We start from the raw sequence: 17,261 nt of genomic DNA on the forward strand, positions 1-17,261 counted from the left end.
CACCAGTGATTGGCAATAGATGCAGAGCTTCTGCATGCAAATTGCTAGCATACTTTCAGGCTGAACGCGATTTGAAATCTCCTCTTATAGTGCACTTATTGATGCAATCTATACATCGGGAAATTCCATTGGCAATCAGTGAGAAGAATCAGCATTGAGCTGGCAGCTAAATTAAATTAAATAAGCGCTTCGAACTCTAAGAAGGGAAATGCGCAGAGCAAAGAAATTGTTGCTGATTGTCGTCTATAAGCCAGAGCTAAAAGCAAAAAAGCTATTGAAATATTGATTTCAGTTTGGCTCAGAGCACTTTATATTTTATATAATATATTTATTGAATAGATACTGTTGCGATTGCTGAAAGGGAAGAACATTTCGCTATTGGCTTAGGTCAAACGCACTTGGCTAAAATATGTCCTTGCCAATGACAGAGATAATTAGTTTTGCTGCCAAATATTGACAAATCGCTTCAATTGGCAATATTCATGGCTGGCCGAGAGCAGGGCCTCCCGTTGGCCAAAATGCGTGTACTTCCGACTGTATTCGAACGTCAATTAGCCAGAGATAATTCATTATGATAAATCCTTCAAGCTGTTGTGCACAAATTGCGGGGCTAGAGACGCCCCTGAACTTCCGCTGGGCCAAATCAGTGACAATTGTCGCAATTATTTTCTTGGCCAATTGCAATTGAGTAGCTGCTGCCGCTGCCGCTGCCCTGGCGTTCTGACACTTTCCTAATGCCGTTGATTAATGGCGTGGCTGTGCGGCGGTGTGGCGGTGCGGCGTGGCCTAATGAGCGCATTGACTCCTTGCAATGTTTGGCCATCGGCCCACGTCAGAACTGACCAGAATTCACAATTTATTTTTGCCAACAATTTTCATTATTTTTATTATTTTCGTTATTTTCATTTTCATTTTCGTGTTCGTTTTCGTTTGAGTTGTCAGCAGCATAGAACATATTTATGTGCAATTTATTTTTGGCTCTGCCGCTCATTAAAATACTGTTGCACTGCATATGAAAGTTGTTGGCGTGCCACGCCCACGCGTTGCATTGACTCAGTTTGCGAGAAATCCAAAAATATTGTTTACAGCATGCGTTGCGTGAATTTCAAAATCTGTTGCTGAAAATACGCATCCAAAGGCGGACAGGTGAGACGGCGGACGGGCGGACGGACGGACGGGCAGGCGAAATACGGAAGAAATTCATTTGTAAAGAAGCAAATGTTTTTCATTTAGCTCGAACAAATTGGATAACCTCCTTTTGTGAACATAACATAATACACACACACATGCACACATACATACATGTATATTCTCTTATAAACAATATTTTGTTGACAGGATTCTCAATGCTGGGGCGCAAAAGTTTTTGGGTTTTGATGGCGCATTTTAGTTTTAATTGCGGCTCGGAGCTCACAATGCTGTTGTTCAGTGAGCCACTATTGTGTATGCATTTTAATTAACTAGAATGCAAAAAACCACCAGTTGCCACAAGCAATGCATTTCCATTTGCCACAATGCCATAGAAAGCCACTGAGTGGCACAGACTGGCGCAGAGTGGGGCTATGTATGACGAGAGAGAGGGAAAGAGTAAGCGAGAGGGATAGAGCATCAATTGCCATTAGTTGTGATTTATGGCGGCCAACAGGGGACACTCTAAATAACAATACCTGTGCGGCTTGGCTGGGTTTTGCATGAATACACAAAAGTCTCGCCTTATTGAGCCACTCTGAATGGCCTCCATTATTTGGCAATTGCATTTCATCTCATTCAAGTATAATCCCAGCAAAACAAATTTATATACCACAGTTATGCAATGGCTAAGAAAATCTACGGAAGAAGCAGAGCTCTTGAGCTATTTCCGTGGCGACAAAAACGAATTTATGGCCATGTCAATGAACTGTGCACTGTGCATTGCCTCAGCAGAGAGCGATTTAGAATGGCATGGAGATGCTAAGCAGGCAGAGGAGAGAGATTCATGCGGTTGGAATTCAGGCGACACGGATGATGCTCTGCGTCTGTCCAATGGCTGACGTCATATGCATATTGTAGTGCGAGGAGGAAGCATAGGCACTCTGAGTGATAGGGAACTTATGGCATAATTGAAATTGAAATGACTTGGGCTACTTTAAGAACATTTTTAAATGTATCGCATTTTATTTATTTATATTTATTTTCATTTTTTCACAATTAACATTAAAAACAATTACCAGAGACGTAAAGCTCGGCCGACAGTTGCTTTTGTTGGAATTAATTGATTGTCAACAGCATCAGAAATGAATGAATTTAAATATGCATACATACATACATACATACATACATATAAATGTATATAATTAATTATATGAATACAAACAAAAATCTATATATCGACATCTTTGTGGTCAATTAAGGCAAACAACCTCGGCTTCTATTCAAATATATGTTTATTCTCCATATGAAATATTCTATCGTATATAGATTTCCAACTTAGTCTCCATATGCATTTTCAGATATATCTCGATGTAGTTGCTGTTGCTGTTGTTGTTGCTGTTGCTATGTTGTTGTCATGTGTCGCCTGGAAACCACATCTTAATGCTCATCAGCCTTTGCGGCATTCCAGGCATTTTCAGCCGTCTCGATTGTCACTCTCTCTGTTTTTCGACCATCATAAATCGCGTAAAGCTCATGAAGCTTGAGTGACTGTTGTTTACACAGCCAGTCCAATGGGCGAGCCGCACACATCCCCCCATCCAATACATTGAGTCTCTTCGGTTTGTCAAGTGATTCATTGGGATTTCCTGGAGTGCCCGCCCGGCCCGTGTAGACCAACGCACTTTGTCTGGGGTCTGGGGTCTGGGGTCTGTGGTTTGGACACTGGGCACTGGGCACTGGGGACCGGGTCGCCGTTTCGTGACCAATTCACCAAAAATAAAGCAAAAGTGTGCCCGAGTGTTACGTCCACACAAATAGGTGGACGTCAGTTCATCTTTTTTAGGTTTGACGTCATCAACTCGCAGCGCTGTGCCAAATGCTGGCAGTGGCGCACAGATTTCAGCGCGCTGTCTGTGGGCCCCTTCGGTGCACTTCCCAGGCGCCTCTGCGACTGCAAAAGGTGTGCTGTGGTGGAGGAGGAGGTGCGGGAGGAGGGCGGCATAGCAGGAGGTGGAGGAGGTGTAGATCTTTCGTAAGATTTAATGTCTGCTGGCGCACTGCCCGTTTGTCAGGCTAAATTTTACGCTTAATTTAAGCGGCAAACATCTGAGGTGACGTTGTCGTTTCTACTTTGATTTTGTTGTTGTTGTTGTTGCTTTTTGTTCCACAAATATAGGTCAGAAAATTCATCAATAATTAATACACTAGCCGAAAAAATAATGGCTGATAAATAATTGTGCAAGAATTGAGTGCCGTGCTTAAACTTAAAGAAAATACAAATTCTTCACAGTCATTCATTTACAATATATATATATCAACATAAATATCTGTATTCAAAGAATAATCTAAAACAACAAAATTCCATTCACTGGGTGCTAAACATTACGATTTGTGAGCTGTCTAATTATCTTACAAAGGTCAAAAACAATGGATGTGTTTATAAATAGGCGAAAGTCATTAATTTAAATACTTATCCTTCAGATTTCACACACCACAGTTCTCTATAAATACCGATGATGATCTTACGACTTTTCTCGAATTTATTGTATATAGATTTCGGTTTAGAGATAATCATTATTAAATTGATTCCACTCAACAAGAAATCAATCGATTTTATAAGATGCTAGACAAGTGCGGACGTGCCTCTTGGGCTGCACTGCTCACACGCCCACCAAAATCTCTGCTCCAGTTGTCTGTAGGGGGTGTGGGGAGGTGGGCGTGGCTGTGTCTGGGCATAAATCACGCGACTCTTAGTCGGATGTTCCGCCTTCTTTGAGTTTGCCTTTTGTTGTTGGCTTTTGTTGTCGCTGACTTGCTCGATTTTTAATTTTATATAATATATACATATATATATAATTTTTTATTATTATTTTTGTGAATTTTTTGTTTTTTCTTCGCTTTAAATTTATAACACATGCACTGCGATTGTGCAATTTGCAAGCTGTCTTCCCGCTTTTTGATATTTTCGTCGATTTTTCTGTTTATTTTTTGGCGAAAGTTCTTTTTAATTCTGTATTCTGATCTTTTTGGCAAATGGGCAGCAATAAATTGTATTTACTTTGAGCGGGGGCGACACAGAGGGACCTCAGTCTAGCCAGCAATACCTTGAAGGTGTGTGCATTAGTAATGAGTATGACTTCAGCGACCGATCAAATAGCTCGTAAAATGCTTGCATAGTTTCCGGTACAAATGACTGCCCCAAGGGGGTAGGAGAGGGGGGCAGACAGCAAAGAGACTGAGACGACGAGACGTTGAGACGTTCAGAAATGCCAATTGAGTTCTGAGCATGCAAGTTCAATGCACTGCAGGCAGCCAACTCAGTTGCGGGAGCAGCCATTGTAATGCCAATTGGGCATTAAACGGAGCCAACTAATGTCCGTCTGTTCCCGCAGGCTGTCCCCTGTCCCACTCCCTGTCCCCCTCTCCCTCTCTCTCTCCATCTCTGTCGCGCCACAGGACCACAATGTCGTCAATGAATAAGTTTAGTGCACGCAGCGACAACTAAATGGGTGTAATGGAAATAATGTCGACGCAGTCATTGAACGAAATACCAAAACCACAATGCCCCACACCCGGACCCACTGTTGACTTGTAATATCTCTGGTGGCATACAAAGCTGTCAGCCCCAACCATTAATATCTGGCTATCTGGGCAGCAACGAAAGACAAACGAAGTAAATTTATAATGTGGCACACACACCTTCCTCAAGCAGACAGCTAAAGTCTCCGACTTGACACACAACTGGGCCCAGTGGCCCAAAAGGAGAAAAAGGAGGGCCTCGTTAGGTTGGGCTGTGCTGTGTGTCTTAAAGGAAGAGCACAACAAATGCTTGCAAAATATTATTCTTGTTCTTGAATATTTCTCTTGCTAAAGTGAAAGACAACTGGCTTTAAGTGGTGTATTCCAATAGGAGAATATTTAGTGGTCTATGTGCGAGTCATCCTTGATCCAGTCCAGACAAGTTGCGACTCGGGCCAAGCCATTTGTAGTTGGAGCAGAAAGAGCTGACACCAGTTCAAGTTGATTTCTCGTTGCTTTGCCGGCAAAGAGCTCACGCCACGCCTATTGTCACAATGGTGCTGCATTTCAACGAGAGCCAACCAATGAGAAGTCAGGCACTAGCCAGAGGCGATGGCCAGCTGGCAGAGCAATTTTCTTGATGTGGCCGATATCACAGGTTGGTTGATTGAAGTCATATCGTTGCTAAGCGCTCGACTCTATGGTCCGGATGCAGCACAAATTGCGGACTCAGCGCCAGCTGGTAAAGCTTAGCCGTGTTGAGTACTGGAGGCACTGCAGTTAACTCTGAGAAGCTTGAAATAGGCTCATCATTAAGTTGACTCTGCGAATCTTTACCCAACTATCCATTGAGCTACAGCTAACATTCACTGCGTCCCATTCTTGGAAGGCTAAATTAGCTATGGTCAGAGCAAAGACTATAAGTAATTTCGTATCATATGTTGGTCGTTTGTTTTCTCTTATTATTTACTCTAAATGTCTCCTCTAATTATTTCCTCTAAGTCTCTCCTCCAAGTCTTTAATGCTTAGCTGAACGACCACACACTTCACTTTACTCTACTGCACCCTACGACTGGTCTGTATGACTGAAGGAATGCTACAGCTGCTGCCCTTTATATAGGGCAAGTTTCACTCAGACCCGAAGGTGCTCTCAAATGTTGAGCTCGGCACTAGGTAGAGATCGTTGCAACCGAGCTTTAAGTGACCAATGGGAGCACTCTCTGCTGCTCCCAGTATTCTAGCTTCGTTTTACTTGAATATAAACACCAAATGAATACTGCTGCATACATAGAAACAAATTAAACGATCGTCTATAGAGCTTCTTCATACCGTGCTTCTCTTAGGCAGACAGACCGAGAGACAAACTGTGTGATAGACAGTGGGACAGATTTACAAACAAATATATGATATATTGGTGTTGGCCACGCATACTTAAATCGATTTACCTCATTATACAATATATAAATGAACATTGAACATGCTAAACAGCTTATGTACATTAATATTACTAATTATTAGATGGCAGAGACAGTAATTTCTCCTTCTGTTCTTCTATTCTATGGTTCTCTTAAGGACTAAAATCCTGCATACTCAACCTCAATCTCTTACACTCCATACTCATTTTCAATGGATTTATTATTAATTGGCTACACATATTTCAAAGAGGCTCGATCTAGCTTGAAATAGGCTAAGCAGGCAGCACTGCTGATGGACGTTCATGTGCTGTTTCTTGTAAGCAGGAAAGGAGCGAGGAATTATTAACATATGTATGAGTCCCTCTAAGGGCTCAGGGGATCACGTAGTAGAGCAGTCTCGACTAGAGCTTTTTTACTTCTTTTATAAAATTGTATTTTTTAAAAAGTCTTGCATATTTTAGGTAATTTGTCTCGCCTCTTTGCTACATATCAACTGCCTTGTTTATTATGCTGTGGACTGCGACAGCATGACAGCAGAACATTTTCGGGAATATTCCCGCTTTCTGAATTCGTATCTGCATATTGGGCACAAGATAATATTTGTTATACGCAAACGACTTCCTCAATGAAATTAAATCGACCAGACACTTGTACCTTTATGTCTTTCCCTCTCTCTCGGCTCACGATTCCCCAATTATTATTGCTCGACTTACGGGACGTTTAATTGTATATACTTAAGTGTTGTGGCTGCTGAGGTGTGATGAAATCATATATTGGGGCCACAACAACAAACAACAGAAAAAAATGGAAATTAAATATCATTACAGATTGTTTAACTTTGTTCTGTTTATGTGGAACTTGCTTGGTCCTTGACTGGGTAAATATTAATAATAAATAATTATGGCCAACTCCCATTTTGAGTATGTTTTATGCGCCCAATGCAAGCTTGATTGATTACAGATGATTGATGACACACATTACCACATTCCATATTTATAAGCCAATTTCGTTTATTCATAGAGCTGCGCTAATTGGCGTTGATATTTCTAGTTTGCAGAGATGCGACAAAATGTTCATTTAGTTCAATTGGCAAATCGGAAATTTTATATGACGCGCTCTGTTGGCCATTTTCAATCTGAAATTGTAATTGCTGTCCAAACCCAAATAAAAAAATAAAAAAAACAGGAATGGGAATGGGGTCTGTTGCGCGATGTGCTTTCGCTTTCAGCGTACATGTCACAGTGTGCACGAATGACACACGCAGAGTTGCCAGAGGGGGAGGGGCAGGAGGAGTAGGTAAGGCTAACACAGCGATTTGTTTGCCATGCAAACATTTTTCGTGTATTTCCAAGCGCCAAAAGCATGTCAAGGGAGCAAAAGCAACGTCAAATGTCAGCGACAACGGCAAGTGACAAGCAGGCTACAGTTTAACTCGTGGAAACTTTAATGCGTTAAGTCAACACACACACACAGGCGCACGCATACGTACTGTTATCGAAAGTTTTCTATATTTTACCCCCTCCCTCCCTTTCAAGTTGTTAGCGTGCCCTAGTTTTTAATCGATTTCAATTACTAAACGTATTTTCTTTAACATTTCAATTAACTTTGTTAAAGCGGAGAAGAAAAATAAAGAGCTAAATCCTTCAGCAGCCTCTCACATGCACACACACTCTCTCTTTCTCCCTAGGTAGACTCTAGGTAAGGTTCATGCGCCTATTTGCTGAGCTGAGTGGCTCTTCACTCTAGAGCTCTGCAGCTATATTTGAAGCTTGAGTCTTCTTCTTCTTCTTAGTCAACATTGAATTGAAGATGAATAGAGCAGCTTGGGCTATTTCTGGTGTCAATTAAAAGGATATATAGCTGAGCTGTATTTATTAGTTTGTTGTTCTCACCTGCCAGTGCAACATTTGTGTACTTGAAATGTTTGCCGCCAGCCGAATGTTGTTTTTGTGTTGTGTTTTCTAGAAATTAACATAAAAATGTCGTCGACTCATGACAGAGACTAAAAAATTTGGCCATTAGCTGGAATTTATGTTAGCCGTTAACGCGTATTTAATTCTATTTTAATGAGCTAGCTATTGAAGGCCCCCCGCCCATATTTCTGAATTGCGGTCAACATGTGCGGAAGTCTAGTTTGGGAGGTCACAGCCCGTTGACCTCTTCAACGGTTCAAAGTATTGCAACGAGTGAGGAGCGAACCACTGACTCTGCCATAAGCCCAGACAGCAGCTAAATGCGTTTTAATTGGCTGCTGGCGGCACTTTTTATTTTCATCTCTGGCAGACATTGGAATTAGAATCGAGCGTGTCCTTTTTTTGTCATATTGCGGAACATCCATTTTATGCTAATTACAGCCAGCGAGCAACAGCCACCACAACAGCAAACAGCAGCCAGCCACCAGTCCAACTCCCCCGGCCCCTGCGCCGTGGCTGCCATTCTTGCCAGGTATAATGGCGTTGTGATTGCCCCCACCACCTGCCCCAGCGGAGCCACCAGCTCCAGCACCAGCACCGATGGTGAGGCTACCACTCGTGTTATAGACGCGCCCGTTGTGCCCATTGCAGAGATTCAGCTGGCAGGAGCGGTAATAGGTGCGAAACGAGGAGTCCGTCCTAACTCCATTCGGTATCTGCAATGTGCGTAAATTTTATTCCTGCCCCAGGCACAATCTGTCTGGCAGTTGATCTGCCACTCATACCCACCGTCGGCTTATCCTGGCAGTCACGTAGAAAGGAAATGACTTTGTTCCCATTATGCTGCAGGCGACACATGTATGAGGAGAGGCAAAAAAAAAAAAAAAGAGAGGAAACCAAAATTAAGAACGGAGCATGAGAAAAAGTTAGTTCAACAAAATATTTTAAAATATTCCCAAAGATATTCAGCATGAAATAGATAAAGTTTTCATATTTAAATAACTAAATTATTTCTAAGCAACAACTGAGAGTTGAAGTTATTAAATTTGTAGATCTCTGCTAGAAAAATTTGATTATGATTGAATAAAATTTTGATTTATTAATATATTCCAAAAGAGAAATGAGATGATAATAGAGAGTTCATTTGAATATAATCGAATAAAATTGTGATTTATTAACATTTTCCAGAAGAGAAAAGAGATGATATTAGAGAGTTAAATTCCTTAAATTTGTAAATTTCAGATTATTTATTCTGATTGATAATATATTGATGCATTAATACAATATATATTAATTTTGATTTATTACTAATTAATTTATATACCAAAAGACAAAGTTATTGTATCCATATAACTTAATATATCTCTAGGAATATCAGAGAGTTAACTTCTTTAAATTGAGGCATTTACGTTGGAAAATTTGATTTCACTACAATTTGCATCCAATGAACTATAATAAATGCCAGCTGCTACAAGTTCTGGTTGACTGTGGCCAGTGTCACAGCTTCACTTAATTTGTATTCATCATTAGGGTCGGCCGGATGGAGATGGAGATGGCGGTGGATGGAGATGAAGATGAAGTTTTAATTGCATTATGCCAGAGCATCAGTGAAGCATTTGTCTGGCTGGTGAGAAGCAGCAGATGCTGCAGCTCTCTTTGTCTTTCTCTGGCTGCGCCCACAAGTAACTTTTAGTTCATTTCCCGCTGGCTCAATGCCTCTTTGATCCAGCAAATTCAATAACAAAGAGTTCAAGGCTCGCCGACTAATGAAGCGCCTGGCAAAATGTTTATCCAACTCATGGTAAAAAAGAAATGGAGAAACACATACATATATACATATATTGAAGTGCATAAAGAGGCGTGGGTGAGGCTGGCTGATAGAAGACAGAGTTAAAGCCTCGCATATTAAGGAGCCTATCAAGAGAGAGAGAGAGAGAGAGACAGAGTAAGGGTTAGCAGCTGCGTATGCTATGATGTGGTGTGGTGTCTATCGCTCTCCCTGTCTCTCGCACAGTCTGAAGCGGCTTTTGTGGCTTTTATACGCCTTTCTGGCTTTCCATTAAATTATGGTAATGGACTTTTTATGCACTCCACTTTCGGTCGTAGCATTTTTGTTTGATTTTCGTCTGTCGCTGTGCAAATTAAAGCACAAAAGCCTCAATGTCAACACACAACAAAAAAAAAGAAATAAATAAATAAAACTGATTCTATTATTATTTGCGTGCCCGTGTTAAAAACAAACGCCATAGAGCGCCAGTTCTTGAAATCTCCCAACTGCCGAATATGTGAGCCCGTGCGTAATCCTCCCACCCAGCCGCGCACCGAGCCACTTCATCAGCTGCACGAAGGGCACTTGACTTAAGCACTCGTGCGTCGACTCTTTATTGCCAATTGCAGCTTTTCGTCTTAGGGCCATGGCGAGCGCAGCATGTATTTGCCTTTTAAAATCAGCTGAAAGGTTCTCATTGCTGGCTAAAAGTTCATTTCCCGACTCGACTTGACAAACTTCTGCAATAACACTAGAGCTTGCCCTAAACTTGAAAACAATTTGCTTGAACTTTAAAGCTAAAAGTCAAATTTTCGAACAGTTCCCCAGAGTCAAAGAGCATATAGTAGGTAAAAATATGAAAAGAGTTTCTCTATGTTTTTCCACTACTTTCATAACTAAGTAAATGTACTCTCTTTTAACACGTTGGCATCGGGGACGCCTGATGAGCAGAGTAAAATGCATATAAATGTAATTTCGAATGACACTCAAAATAATGCGATTCCCTGGCACTTGTTACTCATACGCCACGTGTGCCCATGGTACTCATACGCCACGTGTGCCCATGGCCCATCATATATTCAATTACTCTTCCAGCTTATGTGAGTGTGTATGTGTCTGTGTGTGTGTGCAAGACCCTAGTTTCGAAGCTTTGCTTGATACGTGAGTCTTGCTAATTTTTTTGTGCAAAAACTTTCATCTCCTGCCACACTTTGATACAAAGTTGCGCCACCAAACTTTTCCAGCTGCACATGTATATATATGCGTATATGTGTGTGTGTGTGTGTGTGTATGTGTGCTTATACCGAAAAGAAATAGAAACAACAGCACAATTTGACGACTCGGGCGCGGCGGCGGCGACTTTGTTGCAAGGCAATCAGCCAGCTGTGGCTAAAAGGAGTTAAGTTGAGAGTATACGACTCTTTAGCTGCCCGTTGCATGATTATGACTGCCATGGGAGGGGGGCAACATCGTCGCCACTTGCCACGACTTTGTATGATACTCACAATCGCCTCCTGTCGCACTGTGAGGCAGTACTTCTTGGTGCAGTTGAGGGCGCGCACGGCGGTGGCATTCGTCAGGCAGGTGGCATCGCTCTGGCCGAGCAAGTAGCTGCAGACGTAGCACTCGAGAGCTGCAAGTCCAAAAAACCATAAATAAAACTATATAGCAACTGTATAAACTATAATAAAAATACATTCGCATCTCGAAAATATTGAACGAGGTCATGACGTTGCCTTTCGCTTTCGCTTTCGCTTTCTCTTTCGCCTGCGCTCTCTCGCTCTGTGGGTCTGTTGATACTATTCACCATGTATTGTAGATGATAAAACCGATGATGACAACGCGAATCATGATCATGATGATGTTGTTGTGCTTTTCTTAGAATTTATTTATAGCGAACGCAACACAACAACCACAACAACAACTGCAGCAACAACACACACGATAGATCTAAATAAAAACACACAAAATCTGCTTTTATTCAAATTAATTGCATTAAAGTGAGAATTTTGGCAACAGACTTTCTGTCTATTTGCCAAGTGGCACGACAGCGTCCTCGACATGTATCCATCTATACATACATCTGCTCTATACACTTTATGCGTTTTGTGTAATAACAATGACGTCAATAGACAACAACAACAACAACAACGTGTTACAAGAATAGCAGCAGGCAGAGCCAAATGCTATAGAATTGTAAAGACTGATCTCACGACACGAGACTTTGGCACTACATAAAAATAGTCAAAAATTGTAAAAACCAACAATATGTAAGGCAGTTGGGCAGAAAGTTATCGAAGTTGTAAATACCCTAGGTTTTGTAGAAATACACATAAATATATGCAAACATATGATATAATGGGAAAGGAAGCGAAAATATCAGTAGAGAGCAGAAAGCCTGATTGAGTTGTAGAAAATAAATTGGAGTTTCTAATTCATACCAGAGATGTAACAGGATTGTCCCCAACCTATACATATAAATACATTTATACAACTCTTATCATGAAATAAATCAATATATAGGAAATAACAATAAAAATTACAATAATTTTCATTTAAAATAAATAAGTTTATCTAAAACGTATTGCAATGCCATGGAAGAGTTCCTCCTTCAAGACGTACATCGAGAGCTATACTGTAACATCCACACAAGTAACCCCTAATTTATCGTCACCTATTCACTATAGGTATACCCTCTGTCTCCTCTATACCACATTTCAAACCAATCCAAGTCACATATGTAATGAATATCTTGGCATACCCTTTCAGCAGTTCATCATTGAAAATCATCAGCTCTCGCTGCGGTCTCAGACCCCAGAGAACGACCCTGCGCCTTTACATCGACCGATTGTCTAACAGCTGGCGCAGCCGAGGCAGTCGCCTCCGTCAGCACCTTGTTGCCCCCACTCATCTCATCTCTTGAGGGCAATCATAATAATGAGCTGTGCTCTTTTAATGATGCTTTTACATATGCACAAATTCATCGTAAAAAAATTAAATCATTGTATGAAAAACTAAAAAAACAAAAACAAATATAGATCACAATAATTTCGGGACTATTTTTAAAAATGTTGCACTGTGATTTCTGCATAAGTCCAACTCAATTGGCACTGGGCACGCTTCAGTTCTCCGTATTCACGAATCAGTCAGTTAAACACTCATCATTCATTCGTGCGAATTTGTAGCGCCCGAATACGATAGAAATTAACTCGCCGCACAGTGGGCCAAGGCCATGAAGCATTTGAGAAAAATTAATTACTTTCAATGCTGCCAAGGTATGCACACTATTTGCAATAGATAACTAATCAAAATTACTACGACTTTCTGATTGAAATCAGAACTCATAAACGTCGTTACTCATCGTCGATTGAACGCATGGACAAATAATTGCAATGGTTAAACAATGCTTGACAAATATGGCATATCAGCGTTGACTCTGGGTACATAATGATAAATGTGTGTAGAGATGCACTAACATTTTTATATAGTTATTTACTAAGTGGAAATTATGAAACCAGGGCTGCAAACTCAAAGTTTGTAGATGGTTAGGAGCACAGTTAGCGAAGTTTGCTTTTAAGTATTACCAAGTTTTAGTTAAAATTGATTTGATTTATATACCTTTTTATATTTTATAGATTTATTTCGAATTTTACAGATTTTGATTTACCAATTTTTTTTTTTTAACTTTCGTATACGTAATATAAAAAAAAAAAAAAATCTATACACATTTTCTATAGAAAAAATAAAAATTAAATCTATTCCTATTTCAACATCTCAACCAAAGTCAAATCAAAATTTTCCATCTTAATATGTCTCAATTCTGATTTGTAAAAACTTTCAGGTGTTTTGGCCACACGGTTGGGCTAAAAATATTCTATTATACAGTGGAGATCTTTGAGAAATTATGTTTATCATCTTTTGTGTAGCAATCAATAAATTAAATGCGGTCACTGGAGAGTGGCGTCGACAGCTGAACTAGAGATAGTAGAGGCAACTGCATACACACACACACACACACACATGTGTATAGTCAAACATAGTATATTTGAAATACGCAAAGCAGAGCAAAGTTCTTAGAATCGCGCTGAGGTCTCAGCCAGAAAACGTGCCAAGAGAAAGAGAGAGTGTGTGTGAGAGAGAGAGAGAGGAAAAATAAAGAAAATAGTAGAAATTTCGAATTTACCTGTTCTTCCGTTGCTGTCATAAATTTTAGAATACTAAGTAGACAAATTTCGAAATAAAAAAAACAGCTAATTAAGTTAAGTGGAAACTGAATATTCAAAAAAAAAAAAAAAAAAAAAAAAGATGCATGCACGCGCGTATTTCCGTATAGAACTTATGAATATTTCCTATGATAATATCAAATACGTATACGAACCGTTGGCCAAACAGGGGGACAGGCAAATGACATAAAATGCCAGCAAGGGGGACCCTTTTGGCATCTCAAGTTCTCTTCACTTCAATTGCTTTGCGCCAATGACAGCTGATAATGATTCCGGCTTTGGGCCTGAAGTAGGATTGAAGCAGACAGCGAGCAGGCGACAAATGGTTCTGCCACTTCTATCTACCTTCTTAGAGTAGTGGATGGGTCGTTGTTATATATGTATATATCTTATCTCTTATTATAGTTGTTATCTCTGCATTGCTGATATGATCATAGACTGATATTGCTCTGTTATGCTACTTGAATTGTGTTTGCAGCCTGAACGCTATGTGCCCGGCTCGCCCATCTTTCGCGACAGCAGCCCAACACCCGATGCCACGCCCACAACACCTATAACAGCTGCACCTTCAGCAGCAGCAACAGCAGCAGCACCGACGACGACTAGAAATAAAACGGGCGCCTCACCAACCTCCAGGAGTCGTGGTCAAGGTAAGCAGCTGCCTCTAGCCTTTGAGTAAACTCAATTTTTCCGACAGATTTTCATTATTGACTGTACTCGCATGCTCCAGTCCCGCACACGCACATGTTTTGGCCCATTCCCCAGCCCACTCCCGCTATCACCCCGTCCCCTCTCCCAGCGCTTGACACACTTTCAGTGACATTTTGTGTAAATATCGCTGCATGAGCAGCTGGCAGTTGGCTTGTAATGCTTTTTCCCAACGGGGCGCGACATATGAAAAGATTCGACATGTTGCGATTTCTTTTTGGGTCAAAGTCTTTTGACTCCTTTTCCGGTGTGGGCGGACAACCGAAAAGGGGCGTGCTGTATGCCAGAAATGACAACACACACACACACACACATAGGTGCATACACTGATATATTCAGCTATTTTGCCATTTTGCCATTGAGCAGGCAGAGGTAAACATCAACAAGATGAGCATATCCATAGCCATTCAATATACGCAGACATTCGTTAGACGAATCTTCCACTCAATTATTTGCGGAATTTGATTATACGATATTATCTATCTCACTGTGCGCTGCTCTGCTCAATGTTTTTATTTTGTTGTTCTGCTGTTCTGTTTTCCTCGAAATCTGAAAGTTTCTGTTTACGTGCCAAATTGCACAGGTTGAGTGCGGCGGGGCGGCGTTTCCGCGAGCGTAACGGTAAAGTACCCTGAAGCCAAAGCACTTCCATCCGCAACCCTACCATACCAATAATATGTATGAGTCATTTAGTCCATGTGTGTGTCTATGTGTGTGTTTGTGTGTATTACTATACTCCTGACTGGGGGGATTACGGTGCGTGTCACGCTACAATTTATCGATTTTATTTGTTGATTTAGAGCATGCGATTTTCACAGCTCGATTCTCGTATAATCAGCCAATGCATTTAAACTTCGTGAAACTAAACAGTTTAATTAAGTGCATTAAGTGAATGACATTGGCTTAAAGTTTTACAAAGCAACTGTAAGACATTGTAAGCTAATTGAGCTAGCTTAAAGTAAGCCAAGAAATTGTGCGGAAAATTTAATTTGCAAAGCTTTATAGCTCACAGCTTAAATAAATTACCAATACACAGACTAATTGAGGAAAATAGTTAATTAAGATGTGTTTAAGAGCAAGAGGAAGTTGCTGGTAAAACTAAAACAGGAAAAACTTTTAATAATCTGAGCAAAGTATTAAGACTTTGATGTAATACCTAGAACTTACATTACTATGTTAAGTATTAATGTTAACATTACTCTGTTAAGTATTTACATGGAATATTAAGCATAGTGTATGACTTGATATCATTTATTTTCCTTGCTGCCTCAACTCAAGCCTTTTTCCTCTTGTCTTCTCATCGGCAGCCATGACAATATCCCTCTCACATGGAACACCGGGCAACGATACGGCCACAAAGACCACCGCCAGCAACAGCAGCAGCAGCCACAACAACAACCAAGCCAAGCCGCTGCCCAGCTGCTATATGAGCACTCGATCCGCGGCAATGATGGCTCTGGCGCTGGGCCAACAGTCCTGCGAGAAGGCCACAGCCACAGCGACAGCCACGAAGCAATCCACGTCCAGTTCCAGTTCCAGCTCCAATGCCAATGCCAATGACAATGCCTCGCCACGCACCAACAGCCGAACTACACCGCGTCCTGCTAACCGAACCACGCCCACAACTGCACCAATGCCCACAGCGAACACTGCTCAAACGACCTTTGCCACGGCAACGTCCTCGAACACGTCGAAGCCGTCGACACCCACAGCGGTGCGCGCCGCTGCCCAGCTGAACGGCATGGCTGGTCTCTCGGGCGGCAGCAATTCGAGCGGCTCGGACAACGATGGCTTCAGCACATCGGGATCCTCAACGGCCACGGCTCTGCGTCGACTGTACTTCAAGAGCGGGCGCAGCATCAAGAACAAGATCAACTCATCCACCTCCTCCACACCACTGCATGCCCACAGCATGCCCATGAACACCGTCTCCAGTGCCTACCACAACTCGGTGAGCGGCGCAACGGCTATGCATGCCATGGGCGTCTCTGGAGTGCCGAAGGTGAGTCGAGAATGTGCTAGGTGAGAGGATTCCTCATTAACAGTTATGTATGTGTCATCTCTTGCACAGCTGGTTGTCATGGGCACTTCGTCGGCTTCCATACCGGACACGACCATCAACACGTCCACAGACTCCGCCTGCACGCTCATCACGAATGTGACGCACACCGACACCTCGGAGACCTGCGATTCCCTAGACTTGGGTAGGTAGTTGAGGCGACTATTGACTAACTGACTGATTGATTGATTGATTGAGCAGCTTGTTAATTAATCAACTAATCACAATGGCTTACATTTGGCCTGTCCTTTTGTCCGCAGGCGACAATTCCGGTCCCAGCGAGCCTTTGTTCAGCTCACTGGAGGAGCCGCTGCTGACGGCCATCCAAATCGATTCGGAGCATGAGGCGGGCGGCACTGAATTGGAACTAACGAGCTGCTCTCGCTATCCCCCGCGACCCGACATGAATCTCCAGGACAGCACCGAGGTGAGTACACCAATGACACCTGTTTTTGTTGTTGTTGTTGTTGATTGTTTTCGTGTTCCATTTACTCATTTGCATACATGCACATGCCACATGTCTCT

General features: G+C 41.7%; 2 protein-coding genes across 6 annotated transcripts in view; one reads left to right on the top strand and one right to left on the bottom strand.

The window, feature by feature from the left end:
• Positions 1–17,261, top strand: part of Rgk1 (Rad, Gem/Kir family member 1) — a 54,479-nt gene that overhangs the window by 17,953 nt on the left and 19,265 nt on the right. For 3 of the 5 annotated variants that reach the window (XM_089470585.1, XM_089470584.1, XM_018009933.2), the window contains exons 3-6: positions 14,448–14,619; positions 15,985–16,679; positions 16,749–16,881; positions 16,997–17,163. In XM_089470585.1, coding sequence (XP_089326711.1) covers positions 14,448–14,619; positions 15,985–16,679; positions 16,749–16,881; positions 16,997–17,163 — 1,167 coding nt within the window. Of the gene's footprint in view, positions 1–14,229; positions 14,350–14,447; positions 14,620–15,984; positions 16,680–16,748; positions 16,882–16,996; positions 17,164–17,261 lie in introns of those variants that run through there. The other 2 variants (XM_089470586.1, XM_089470587.1) reach the window with 2 other exon arrangements.
• On the bottom strand, positions 8,293–14,264 carry LOC108615473 (uncharacterized). Its single transcript, XM_018009978.2, has 4 exons — positions 14,125–14,264; positions 11,252–11,379; positions 8,768–8,821; positions 8,293–8,694 (listed from the first exon to the last, which is right to left on the bottom strand). Exons 1-4 carry the CDS (start codon positions 14,186–14,188, stop codon positions 8,410–8,412), a joined length of 531 nt encoding a protein of 176 aa, XP_017865467.1. The 5' UTR covers positions 14,189–14,264; the 3' UTR covers positions 8,293–8,409.

The sequence above is a fragment of the Drosophila arizonae genome, chromosome 5, assembly GCF_054131065.1.
Source record: "Drosophila arizonae isolate 15081-1271.41 chromosome 5, UAZ_ARI_1.0, whole genome shotgun sequence".
Taxonomy (NCBI): domain Eukaryota; kingdom Metazoa; phylum Arthropoda; class Insecta; order Diptera; family Drosophilidae; genus Drosophila; species Drosophila arizonae.

Bases quoted from the DNA above. Each gene is read 5' to 3' on its own strand.
- LOC108615473 (XM_018009978.2), bottom strand. From the start codon at position 14,188: ATGCCAAAAGGGTCCCCCTTGCTGGCATTTTATGTCATTTGCCTGTCC. The intron at 8,822-11,251 runs GTGAGTATCATA...TGTCGCCTGCAG, and splicing joins CAGTGCGACAGGAGGCGATT to CATAATGGGAACAAAGTCAT. The intron at 8,695-8,767 runs GTGGGTATGAGT...CGCACATTGCAG, and splicing joins ACTGCCAGGATAAGCCGACG to ATACCGAATGGAGTTAGGAC.